Source organism: Trachemys scripta, chromosome 1, assembly GCF_013100865.1.
Source record: "Trachemys scripta elegans isolate TJP31775 chromosome 1, CAS_Tse_1.0, whole genome shotgun sequence".
NCBI lineage: Eukaryota > Metazoa > Chordata > Testudines > Emydidae > Trachemys > Trachemys scripta.
Genome location: NC_048298.1, coordinates 306416774 through 306430498, shown reverse-complemented (window position 1 = coordinate 306430498; position 13725 = coordinate 306416774). Strand labels below are relative to the sequence as shown.

General features: G+C 41.3%; 2 protein-coding genes across 2 annotated transcripts in view; one reads left to right on the top strand and one right to left on the bottom strand.

The window, feature by feature from the left end:
- The window catches only part of LATS2 (large tumor suppressor kinase 2), a 120764-nt gene extending 114629 nt beyond the window's left edge, over positions 1-6135 (bottom strand). The window contains exon 1 of the mRNA XM_034758772.1: positions 5545-6135. The gene's annotated coding sequence lies outside the window, so the exon portion shown is untranslated. The remainder of the gene's footprint in view (positions 1-5544) is intronic.
- A 137-nt stretch (positions 6136-6272) lies between these two features.
- SAP18 (Sin3A associated protein 18) lies at positions 6273-13438 on the top strand. Its single transcript, XM_034758774.1, has 4 exons — positions 6273-6434; positions 6531-6640; positions 8854-8976; positions 10352-13438. The coding sequence occupies exons 1-4, from the start codon at positions 6363-6365 to the stop codon at positions 10506-10508; spliced, it is 462 nt and encodes a 153-aa protein (XP_034614665.1). The 5' UTR covers positions 6273-6362; the 3' UTR covers positions 10509-13438.
- The last annotated feature ends 287 nt before the right edge of the window (positions 13439-13725 follow it).

Genomic DNA, 13725 nt, shown 5'->3' with positions numbered 1-13725 from the left:
GAAGGAATGGTTATTATTGGTGCTTCTTTGTGTGTCTGCACTAGAGAACTGAGCCTTTTGCCTTTCATCTGATTTCTCTCCTCCATTGGTAGAGCCCTGCAAATCTACGGATATCTGCTTTATATCTACTCCGGGGACCATTTTTGCAGATCACAGATGGATGAAGATCCAAATTTTATATGTAAAGCCCTGCAAATCTGTGGATATCCGTGGATCATTTTTGAAGATCACGGAATCGGATGCGGATACAAATTTTGTATCTGCGCAAGGCTCTAATTCATTGGGATTGGGGCCTGGTTAACTAAAACTGGCAGAACTGCCGTGTGATCAGTGCACGAGATGGATGGGGCTTATTGAATGAGCAGCTATTCAGTATTTTGTTTTTATCTTAATTGCTCAATGAGTGGCCCCATGCCTTATTTACTGCACACTATTAAAACCTTGTTCTGAAGACAGAATTATTAATTTCCTCCTGGTCTTTTCCATGGTGCTCATCACTATAGTTATGGATTACAGAAAATAATTTAATTTCACAACGCTGTGACGTGGAATTAAACAGAGATTAATCAGAAGTGTACACTAATTTTAAGCACCCATGTTGAGATGCCTATGGGCTGATTCTTCAGAGTACTTTATATAGCACTTCATATGTTCAAATCCCTGTGTATTTTTAAAAAGTAATTTGTGATCACACACCACTGAAGAGTAGCATCTAATTAGCTGTACATGGCAACGCAGAGCAGTGTCTATTCTATACTATTGTGCTGCAGCTTATCGCCATAGTATCTGAGCATTTTCCAGTAGTCCCTTAAATAACATGACTACTATCTGTCAGATGTTTGTTCTCTCACCCTCTTCCCAAGGAGAAAATGTGTGCAATGGGGTATCTCATTTAAAAAAAAATTTTTTTTAAAAAGCAATGCACACACAGCTCTCTCTTTATTTTAAAGAAGGTGCGGTAAAGAAATGGAACTTCCACTTAGAGCAAAAGATGGTGAGGTTTGTGATGGTCTCTACTTTCTGTGGGAGTTCATTCCACACCCTCACGCACAGACAAGCTTTACCCTTATTGGAGTGAGTTCCATTGTTCCAGGGGAGCAAAATTGTTGATTGCAGTCTTCATCCTGGAGGTTTAGTTGATCTTTTAGATATCTTCAATGTCCTCCATCACCTGGCCCCAGGATGAGGACTGAGATCTTGAACTTGACTTGATATTCTATGGAAAGCCAACTTAGGGACCAGAGGATAGGTTTGATGTGTTTGCAGTAGCCTGATGTGTTACTGAGATGTGCTGTAGCATTCTGTACCATTTGGTGTTTCCTAAGGACCAAAGGCTTCATGACTAGGTATATCACATTTCGGTAGTCCAGCCAAGGGGTGATGAAGGCATGAATTACTGAGGCTAACTCATTGTTCATCAGAATGGGATGGAATCTTCTAATCAACCAGAGATGGTAGACAGCATTGCTCATGGATGGTGCTGTGCAAAAGCTTGGTGTCAGTGAGGAATCCAGGAGCACTCCTAAGTTACAGACTAAATTGTCCAATTATAGGTGTGTCCCTGCAACCAGTGAGGACTGCATCATGGCTGCATACTCTACAAAATGCTTTCCTCTGCCCACCACCATCTTCTCTCTCTTGCTCGGGTTCAGCTTCAACCAGCTGGTCACCATCCACGAACTGATCGCATCTGAGCACTGGACCATCTTGGCGATAATAGTGTGATTGATGTGGTGAGGGATAGGTAGAGCTGAAGGTCATGTGTGTATTGTTGGCACTTGAGTCCTTGTCATCTGACCAGTTCACTAGTGGCTGCACGTAGATATTGAATAGGACAGAGGAGAGAATTGATATTTATGGTACTCCACAAATGAGAGGGCTAGTAGTGGAAGTGCAGTTCCAATCACTAATCATTGGGCGCATTCCTCCAGGAAAGACTAAAATAATTTTAGGTCACAGTAGGATAAGAAGTGAAGAATACTATATATCAATCAGACAAGAGCCACGCGAATGATGAAAGGATTGGAAAATATGCCTTATAATGACGGACTCATGGAGCTCAATTTATTTATCTTAACAAAAAGGGGTGACTTGATCACAGTTTTAAACATCTAACGGGTAACACAAAATGGTAATGGGTTCTTCAGTCTAGCAGACAATGTATAACAAGATCCAATGGCTGGAAGTAAAAGCTATACAGATTTAGACCAGAAAAAAGGTGTACATTTTTAACAGTGAGGGTAATTAACCACTGGAACAACTTACCAAGAACTGTGGTGGATTCTCCATCACTGACAATTTTTGAATCAAGTTTTCTTAAAAGATATGTTCTAATTCAAATAGGAATTAATTCAGGGAAGTCCCATGAGCTGTATTATACAAGAGGTCAGACCAGATGATTCCTTCTGGCCTTTTAATTTATTAATCTATTTATTTAAACTACAGGGAAATGTAGTTTTAATACTGTACTTTCGCAGCAGTGCAAACACTGTATATGTTTCACTGTAATTTTCACTGACTTTGTTGCAATAAATTAAGAAAAAGAAATGTAATAAAATGTTGCACTTATATAGCACTTTTCAGCCCACAACAGTGTGTCAGTAAATGTTACCATTATTTTACAAATGGGGAAAAGTAGGGGTCAAATTGAAAATCAAAGGTAGTGGTACTCTTCCAAGCTCCTCCCACAAACCAATTCCTGTCCACAAAATAAGCTCCACACACTTGAAACAGAAGACGATGTTGTCCGGAAGTAGATTGTGGAGATATTTAAAACATGATCATGCTAGGCTGGCTCCCTTGGATTACCTGAGCTTGTTTCCTTTTTGGGGAAAAAATAAATGGTGGAACTCTCCCAAGTCCCATCCACTCACAACACTAAACTGAGATATCGCTCACACACTCCTTTGTTACATGCTTTGATCAGTAGTGAAATTGTTAAATTAGTTGACATTTAAATAATACATTGCTGAGACCCTGAGTTAACACCACTGAGGATCAACTCAGACTCCTCAGAATTATTTTTTTATGTTCTCGCAAACTCAAACAGACGTTGCTGCATCAGATACAATCAATTCACTTTCTAAAGGTTTCCTGTGCAACACTGAAGGCTAGAGATTTACTTTTTTAAAAACAAAAGCTTCTATTCTAGAGCACAAGGTTGCAACTTGGGAGAGTAACACAGTACCACTGCACACCTTCAAATCTGAACACTGAGGAAAACTGTAAATGGAAGTTAACTGGCTGGCTTAAGACCACATAGCAAGTTGTGGGACAGAACAGAACAGAGAACTCCTGAGTCCCACCCCTCTATTCTGCTTACTAGATTACAATATTTCTATTTATATTTTCATGCTTAAACCCATGTTAAAAGTTGCATGGTTATATTTTAATTCAAAATATTCCTAACTTTATTTTGCAAATATGAGAATATATGCATTTTAAAAGAATGTAAAATTTCAGATTCAAAATCAATTAATTTTGATTGTGAGTGTATTTCATGAACAATTAAAAAAAACCATACTTGAGTTTTCTTAAAACTCAGACATGTGGTTCATTTTTCACATAAGTAAAGTGTTCAAAATCTAATAGCAGGAACTACTTAGACTCATAAAGCAGTGCTTTATTTGTTACAGCTGTTCTTTTAGGATATCTGAACCCAGACATAAATTTCTTAGTTTTGCAGCAGGGTCTGGCATAACAGGCAGATATAATTAATTTTAGCAATATGAAAAACTGCATCATCTTGGAATTCATTCTTACAAATGGGGGTGATGCTGAGTCACTTCATTTGATAATTTAGGCAATTATAATTTATTATGATTTTTCCTAAATATTATCTACCCCAAAAGAAAGGAGATGGAGGTGCACAAAGATGGGTTGTGTTGGTTCTTGTCTCATTTTAAATGTACTATAAATCAAAATTTAAAAAAAATCAGTTTACATTAGTTTCATGAAATGTGACCTACAAAGGTTTTTGTTTGTTCGTTTTGCAATTGGACTCATGCTTTATGTTTTCAAAGAAGTCTGAAAGGTGTATGGATTTTTTTCCTGCCTATTTTTTAAACGTTGAAATATTGGAAATGTCAATCTACTGAGGCCAGGAAATGCAAATTGAAAGCATAAACTGTAATTCTACCCCTTTATTCATATGTATTACAATTTATGTGATCACATACTCTTTTTTAAACAACACACAATGTATCATATATATTTCTATAATATTAGGGCATGATTCAGAAAAGCATTTAAGCATATCAGGAAAGTACTTTGCTGAATCAGGCCTTGGATACGCAGGTGTAGCAGTTTTTAGTATGGTGTTCTACTCTGTGTATGCAAGACAGAGTCCATGGAAGTTATTTCTACATACTTAAAGAACAAACATGCTACAAATCAATTATAACAGATTTAATAAGCAGCATTATATAAATACTTACAATTAGAACATTAACTCTTTCAATAACTACATTACTATTAATATTTCACAAATAAATCAATGAAAATATATTAAATATAATTAAATACTGCGACTCAGCAAACATATGTATATTTCTATGTCAGTTTACAGCAGAATTCCATGTTCTTGTACTTGTGAAGTCAGAAATATATTAACAATTTTCAAAGTAGTGTGGAAATGAAGGTTCCAAAAAAATTCTGACATGAATGTAAAGAAACATTTTCTTTGAAAGAATCCTAAACTAAGTCCAGGACTTAGTGAAAGTAATATTTTAACTTTATTGATCAAGGATAGGCCATATGAAAAATACTCTCTAAAGCCCCAATCCTGCAAAGACGAACTTTCTGTCTTGAGAGCAGTCCCACTGATTTTTCACAATGTGTAATTCTCTATAAGGTTAGCGCATGAATGTTTAGTACATAGGTGGGCACAAATTAAAATGCATAAAAATCACAGAAAAGCCAATATATCATAAAACACACTCTATCAGCACGATAATTAAATTAGTACATATTTTCATTCTTTTCTACCCATTAATGTGATATTTTCCCATTCATCTTAATCCCTTGGGCCTATTATCAGGACTGTTTTATTGCTGACCCTCATATCAGAAACATACATTTATCTTTCTCCCACCTATCTGGCAGAACACAATAGTTGAGCCAAGAGTGACATAACATAATATTCAGTTCTTGGAAAAACAAAAGCATAAAATGGAGAGCACAAGTATTTGTGTTCCAGCCTACGGGAACTAAACTCTAGTTAAGATTTACCCCATTCTAATTTATTTTTTCAACTACTTGAAATTACAGCAGGTTATTACTACACATTTATCTGCAGCAGACATCTCTGTAAATCTTTCTCCCTTAGAGAAATATATGTCATTCTGTAGAAGACATAAGTAATATTAGCCTGTTATAAGCTTTTCAAAGTATTAGAAGATGCTGGGATGATTTATTCTGTAAATCTTGAGACTCAATTTGTGAATTTGAAACTGAGCAGAACACAGTTATTTTGGAACATTAGCAACACTTCATCTTCATGTGACAGATATGATCCACTCAACAGATAAGTGATTCTGCACTTACCTTTGAAACAATTCTCTTTAGGTCCTGTGAAGTCCTGCTAGCCAGCTACTAATAACTGAGATGCCCCAAATGCAGCTACCACAACAGTAACTTGGCTGGAGCAACACAGCCTATCGGTTCGGACATATATTGTAAATATGCAAAAATATTACATAGTTTTGAACAAACAGCGTATAACTGCTTGGGATATAAATAATAAAATAACTCTCAAAACAGCAAGTTGCTTGATCTCAGGTGCAGGTTCAAATACCCAACTAGACTAGCGTAGGTCACCGATGTTAACTCTGTCATTGCCGCTCCGCGATCATTCCGTGGTACTGCACGCGCGAAGGCATGTCGGTGCCCGGGGGCGGCCCCAGCACTCACTGGCCCCAGTCTGAGCGGGGTAACCCCGCGGCCGGAGGGCAGCAAAAGCCCCGCCCTGGGGCTCCCTGACGCAGCAGGGGCCGCGCGCAGAGCTCCCCGCACTGGTTACGCGGCGGCCACCCCGAGGGCGAGACGCGCGTGTTCCGGCCGCCGCTGGGGGACGCGCTCACGTCACTCTGGGAGCTCCGGCGCTGCCTTCGCCTCCCCCGCCCGGCCGCACACAAGCTGTGAGCGCGCGGCACTCGGGGGCGGAGCCCGGCCGGGGGCGGGGCGGGCCGCTCTGCCCTACCGCTAACTTAGTGCGCGCGCGCGCGGGTCCTGGCTCCTCCTCCCGTATCCCGGCGAAACTGCCGCGCTCCTCTCGCGAGAGTTTAAGAGAGTGCGCCCCCGAGACATCCGGGTCCCTCTCCGCCGCCCCGCGCTGCTTGGCCCGGCCGGAGCCCGGAGGCAAGATGGCGGTGGAGTCGCGGGTCACGCAGGAGGAGATTAAGAAGGAGCCCGAGAAGCCCATCGACAGGGAGAAGGTATCGCGGGGCGGGGCCGCCCGAGGGCGCTGCGGGGAGGGGGGGAGAGGGCCGCGCCTGGGGCCGGTGCTGACGGCCTGTGTTTCCCCCTTGCAGACGTGCCCGCTGCTGCTGCGGGTCTTCACCACCAACAACGGGCGGCACCACCGCATGGACGAGTTCTCCCGCGGCAACGTGCCCTCCAGCGAGCTGCAGATCTACACCTGGTGAGCGCGGCCCTCCCCTGCGACCAGCCGCGCTTCGAGGCCTGGCCTCTCCCGAGCCGCAGCTCCCGCACAGACCCGGCCGCCTGGGCTCTTGTACTCTCACCGCTGGTGAGCTGCTGGGCCGCAGCACACCCATGAGCCAAAACTGCGTCCAATCTGCCACGCCCTCATCTGCCAGAGGGGGCCTTGCACTGTACTTGTAGGCATGTGTATTTTTATTAGAAACAACCCGTGGCTATAATAGCTAAACGTAGAAGGAAGAAGGCTGCTGTTGTCCTGCTATGATACTGCATCGTGTGCAGTCCTAATGACTGGGAATCTCATGCCTAAGACTGGAACAAAGAATTTCATATGTAACTTAACTAATTATAGGCCATTGCTAGAGATTCTGTATTTGATGTGTCAACTGACTGCCTCAGACTTTCAAAGAGCTATATGTTGGAATACTCTTCATTACTTTGGTGTAAATACACAATACAAAAGACTTCTTACTTTAACATTCTTGTACATTTGAAATTCTTTATTCCAAAGTAGGCCTAAATATGACTTTGTCTTAAAAGCTCGTTGTTTTGGCTGCCTGTAGTAACTAAGGCCATGTCTGCACTAGCACTTATGTTGGCAAAACTTTTGTTGCTGAGGTGTGTGGAAAAAAACACACCCTGAGTGACCTACATTTTGCCATCATATGCGCTCATGTGCACAGCACTATGTTGGTGGGAGACACTCTGCTGCTGACATCGCTACTGCTCATTGAGCTGCTTTTATTATGTCAACAAGTGAGCTCTCTCCCATCTGTACAGAGCAGCTACATGAGCGATCTTACAGCTGTGCCGTTGTAAGCTTGTAAATGTAGACATAGCCTAAGTTCCATGTCTCTTGAAGACTACCAAAAAAGTTATCCCAAAATGTTGAGTATTGTATAGAAATTTTTGTGCTGTGATGTGCATACATTTCATGTGTGCAGTTTGAATGTGGTATTTTGTGTATTGTGGAGAAGGTGTTCTCTCTGGTGCCAACCAATGTTCTTTATGAAATTTTTTTAGTTCCTTAAGTTTAGTTTGGAAAACTAGTTTGGCTCCAAAGTTGCCAGAGTTACTCTTCAAAAACATTCTTATTTGTCTTCAACATTTGAAGAATGTCAAACTTAGTTATGTGTTGCTGATGCTGACTTGGGAATGAACTTTGTCTAAAACTTCTTTGTCTCCAGGTACCTTGTTACTACTCCAAACTTCCCATATAGCAAAATTTCCTTGTGCATCAATGACCTAGTTGACTAAACTAACTTTTGCTGTGAATAGGTTGGAGGCCCAGTCCTGCTGTATTAATTTTAATTGGAATTATCGACCCAAACCTGGTCATTGATGTCTGCGAAATTTTTGCCTTCAGCAGAAGCCAGATCAGGCTCAGTCAACACAATGCCCTCTATTGACTGGTTAGAGCTAGAATGAACAAAAAAAATTTTTTTTGTTCTAGTCCTGACTGTAAAGGTAATTCTGTCTCCTGTCAGGTTAGTAACCATGATCTTATTATAAGGCTGACTTTGACTTCCTCTATCATGTGTATGTACCTTAAAGCTTTCAAATTACAATTTATTACTTGGAGGCCTCAAATGAGATCAGGGCTCCTCTGCAGTAGATACTTTGCAACTACATAGTGATGATGGGTCCCTATTGTGAAGAATTTACAGTCAAAATAGACTAGACAAAGCCTGGAGGGGAAACAGGTACAGTGAGGTGAAGTGACTTGCCCAACATCATAGTAGGTTAGTAGCTGAACCAGGATTAGAACCCAAATCTGAGTCCCAGACCAGTGCCTTATCTACTAGACCATTTTGCCTCAAGTGTTTAATTGGTGTCTTATGTCTTCAGATGTTTAGAGTAAGTACTTGCTGACAACAAAAAAACATGCTCAGAATGTTTTAAATAACTGAATTTTTTTAGATTAAATACTTTAAAAATGGATCCTCATTGAAGCTTGTGAAGTGACTAACATGAAATATGTAGTACACGGAAATACAGAAGTATATAAAAATATTACACTGCCCAAATGTGAACTATATATTTCCTTGCTTTTACATGCTGGTTTTGTAAGTGATAGTACATAGTTAACAAACAATTGTCACTTACCTTAAATGAGGTTTGAAATTTTTATATATTTGACAATAATATGAACCATCCTGATGAGTTGTAATGTCTTTCTTTTTTTAAATCTAGGATGGATGCAACTTTAAAAGAGCTGACCAGTTTAGTGAAAGAGGTCTACCCAGAAGCACGGAAGAAGGGCACACACTTCAATTTTGCAATAGTTTTTACAGAACTCAAGAGACCCGGTTATAGGTAAATGACATTTCTTCTCCAGATTCATAGAATATTTCAGTCAGCAGAGCTGTAAACTGTTTTTCATCAACACTTATTTAAAGTCTGATATCATCTGAAATCTAGTCCTAATAAAGAGAGAATTGCATGGTGACTGCAATGCTTCTAAAGTTTCTTTTGTTCTTCCCAAAACAACCAACATGTGTTTGCCTAATCTGCTGGTCACCTCATAGGCAAGCACCCAGGATATGTACCTGTAGCATACAATGGAAATGGAAGGCTTGTTGTTTCAGATGGTATGGGGAGTGACTAGATCCTCTATCTAATAAGTGCTTATGATTAGGGCCCTACCAAATTCAGTCATAGGATTTTTAAAATAGTAAATTTCATGATTTCAGCAATTTAAATCTGAAATTTCGTAGTGTTGTAATTGTAGGGGTCCTGACCCAAAAAGAAGTTTGCAGGGGTGGGGGGGGCGGAAGGTCATAAGGTTATTGGGGGCGGGGGAGGGAAGGGTGTTGCAGTACTGCTACCCTACTTCTGCGCTGCTGCTGGTGGCTGTGCTACCTTCATTGCTGGGCAGCTGGAGAGCAGCAGCTGCTGGCCGGGAGCACTGCTCTGAAGGCAGAGCCACTGCCAGCAGCAGTGTAGAAGTAAGGGTGGCATAGGATGGTATTGCCACCCTTACTTCTGCGCTGCTGCCTGCAGAGCTGGGCCCTGAGTGAGCAGCTGCCACTCTCCGGCCGTTGAAGGCAGTGCAGAAGTAAGGATTTGCAATACCGTGACATCCCCCCCTTAAAATAACTGTGAACCCCCTGCAACTCCCTTTTGGGTCAGGGCCCCCAATTTGAGAACCCTGGTCTCTCCTGTGAAATGTGTATAGTGTAGGGTAAAAGCACACACAGGACCAGATTTCACAGGGGGAGACCAGATTTCACGGTCCATGACATGTTTTTCATGGCTGTGATTTGGTAGAGTTCTACTTATGATCTTGGGACTGATATTTCTGTCATAAGGTCCTCTGTTAATCAGTGATGTAGGCATTCACTCCTCAATGACCAGTTAAAGAGCAGTGAATGTGTCCTGCTATATCATTTACAGTGTTTTCTTTACTAGTTTTGTTCCCTTTAACTTGACAGTTTTTTCTGAGCTAAAATTTAATGTAAATTTACATAATTGTTCTATCCCAAGTTGTACTGTTTGTCTAGTGAAGACAGAGCATGTGGAGTGTGAGGGTGCCACCTCTGTATTCAGCTAGTTGAAGACAGCATGAGGGGGGGAAAAAACTAAAACCATTCACTAGGAGTTTATATTTGGGCCTTAAATGAGTTTTTAGTTGAGAGAGGTGGACTCTTTGCCTCTAATTATTAATTTGCATTTCACGTCCTCCCTGCAGGGTGAAGGAGATTGGCAGCACAATGTCAGGCAGAAAGGGCACAGATGATTCCATGACTCTGCAGTCTCAGAAGTTCCAGATTGGAGACTACTTGGATATAGCAATTACTCCTCCAAATCGTGCACCGCCCCCATCAGGACGCATGAGACCATACTAAGTGACAAAGTGTCACTTTGTTTAAAACTGATCATGTATATTTCCCTTTGATAGTACTTGCTGCTTGAAACAGGCTCTTTTTTGTTTTTATTGCTAAGCAAGAACCTCTGAGAACACACTTAAGCCTTGGAAACATGAGTTACTTTTAAATCTTTATTTTACTCTGTTTAAAAGGAAAATATCTTTTAGCAGCTTCATAATCCTTTTCATAGTAGTTATGGTTTGAAAAGTAGGAATGTTCAGTGTTTCACAGTCTCTAAAATATGAGCAGCATAACATAGAAGTGTTCTTTTCTGTTAGAAACTGTCATGTTTGAAACAAATATATTGCTATGTCATCCAAAATTTAGTGTCTGTTTTTAAAGATTAAATCAGGTCTGCGTAATAAGTGTTTAATTAAACTGTTAATGTCAGGAGTTGTTTCAACAAATTGTGGCCTCTAAAATGGGGAGTGAAGCTTTCCCTGAATGACCCTGTAACTGACTCCTTTGTGGGATGAATGGAGTTAATGTGGTGTTTAACTCTGCAAAGTCGTAAGAAAATTGGGCTTTGTCTTTTTAAGATAATTTCATCTTTAGTGGTAAGTCTTTCTCAGCTGAGTGAGATTCAGGGAAAGACAGGGTATCTTCTAAATTGATGTAGCTGTTTCAGATTGTAGAGAAACTGGCAAAACTGGTTAGCTAATTGATCTAAGGCATAAATACACCACATTGTAAAATGTCAGTTGGCGAGAGATCTAAAAATCTTAAATTCCAAATGCTACGTTTACGCTGAATATTTCTTAGGGATGTTACTATACTACGAAACTTCACTGTTCAAAGTATATGTCATGCTCCTTGGTTAATCTTTTGAAGAAGTAAACAATCCCTTTCTTGCTCATTTCACTTTGAATTCCTGTAAACTGCTGCTTTTGACTTTTGAATAACAAAATTTCAGTTGGAAAGAACTTCAGTGTCAAACACTAAATAGTCCTCTTTAAAACTCAGCCATACAGCTGTAATCTCTGCAAAGGCAGCTCCAAAACACTTCCTGTATGAAAAAATGAGATTCCCCCTTTCCCTGTTATTTCTTCCTTTGTCTACAGTTTACAGCAAAAGCAGTTAGTGGCGAGGGTTCCTGGGCTTGAGTCTGCTTTTCTTTACTCTTCAAATATATCCACTTTACTCAGAATGGTATGTTAACAACTTGCCTTTTCAGTGTCTGAAGGCTAAATTACTTAGTAAAATTTAAAACAAGCATTTCTAAGGTCACAGGTGTGACTTCACTGGAAAGTGATAATGTAAATACTGAATCAGGGGCAGGGTCTAAATTAACTTAATTCTTACCCATATATGTAAAGTAGCAGAAGTCTTTTTGAAAATCCTGATGGTGGCTTATACTGAACTGAATGTGTAACAAGTTTTTCTTTTCAACAAGACAGGTGCCTGGAAACATCATAGTTCCTTAGCCACTGCCCCCCTTTCCTGTTGTTCCTTGATTCTTAGAACGGTATGGGTGTTAAAAGGGAGTCCCGAAAGCAAAGACTGACTTTAAGGGTCTGATCATATTAATGGAGGGGGGCTTAATGAGCACAACAGTGATTGCCAAGCTCAGAAAAAGCTACACCTGACATGGCTTGCAAGATTCTGCTTTATTTGTATTAGTAATTATCTTTGATAACACTTTAGCCATACCTACCACACCAGTGCTCCCATGACTGTCTCCCTCTGAAAGGTGCCTAGCCCATATCCAGCCAGAGTGCTATCCTGCCTTACTGGTTTCTGATTCTTCTATGGAAGGAATGGACGTAAGTTTTATGAGTATGTATTTTACTTTTAGGGCCCTACCAAATTTATGGCCAAGAACAATGCATCACGGCCTGGGAAATCTGGCTACGTAGGGCTCCCCATCCCAGAGTCCCTGCTCCCAGATCCTCATCTGCTCTGCCTTTCCCCCACCCCATTTCCTCCTGTCTCTACTTGCTCCTAGTTCTTCTCCTCCTTGCCCAATCTTAGTGTGTCCCCCCCCAACCTCCTTTGGCTCCTTGTCCTAGTCTTTTGCCAGGAGGTCCCATAGCTCCTTGTCAGATGTCTCCATCCTTCACCAGTGGTTGCCAGTTTGCCTCCCTGACCTTGTGCAAGCCTGGTCCCCTTACTTACCATTCCAAATAGCTTTTGTCATGCACTCCTATGGGTCCAAGCCCCTATATTTGATTCAGGCAATTTACTCCTTCATGCTGCCTGGGAATTAGGGCTGGGGTGAGTGGTCATTGACAGCACAGGAGAGAATCTCCCTGCTTTCAGTTCTGGTGCTCAGACCTGGCATGGCCCACAGCAGCTCAGAGCTGCACTTGCAAGGAAAATTCTTTTCAGCTCCCTGCAGCATGGCTAATGCCGATGGAATCTTTGGGGAAATTAAGCTCTACCCAGTGAGAGCATGCACACTGCAGTTTTTCAGATACTTATAACTTGGCCAAATTTGAAGGGGAACAGCAAAAAGCACATTGCTGATAAAGGCTACCTCCCCCAGGCTACATTTTAAGTCCCTGGTTCAAGGCATTGGTCCTGCCTCAGCACGGTCCTGGAATTGATGACTTCTCAAGGTCCCTTTGAGCCCTATATTTGTGAGGGTACTAGAGCTTTTCAAAGAGAAGGTCACCAGAAGGGCCAAATCAATGAATGTTTCCACAACTTTGTTCTTGGAAACAGCTGACCCACTTTGGCCTGAAGTTTTCCAAAAAAAAAATTCAGCCTGAGGTTGACAGCTGCTCTAGAAAATGTCACTTCAAAGGGTTAGTTTGGCAAAGTTCTAAGCAACTGAAAACAGGGTCTTATAATAACAAACGTCAGGCACCTTTAATGGTGGGTGGTGCCACTGCCCTCACCTATAGCATTTACTTCCATATTGTGTATTTTTTGCTTGTTTAATTCAAAATAAATAGGACCCTATCAAATTCATGGTCCAGTTTGGTCAATTTTTGGTCATAGGATTTTTTTCATGATCATAGGATTTTAAAAATGGTCTGTCACTGTTTCAGATGTTTACATCTGAAATTTCAGTGTTGTAAGCAGGGGGGTCTGGACCCAAAAGGAGGTGGTGGGAGTGGGGTGGTCACAAGGCTTTGTAGGGGAGTCTTGGGATTCCCACCCTTACTTCTGTGCTGCTGCTGGCAGGAGCACTGCCTTTAGACAGGGCAGCCAGACACCCTGTGACCCTCACTTCTGCACTGCTATTAGGGTG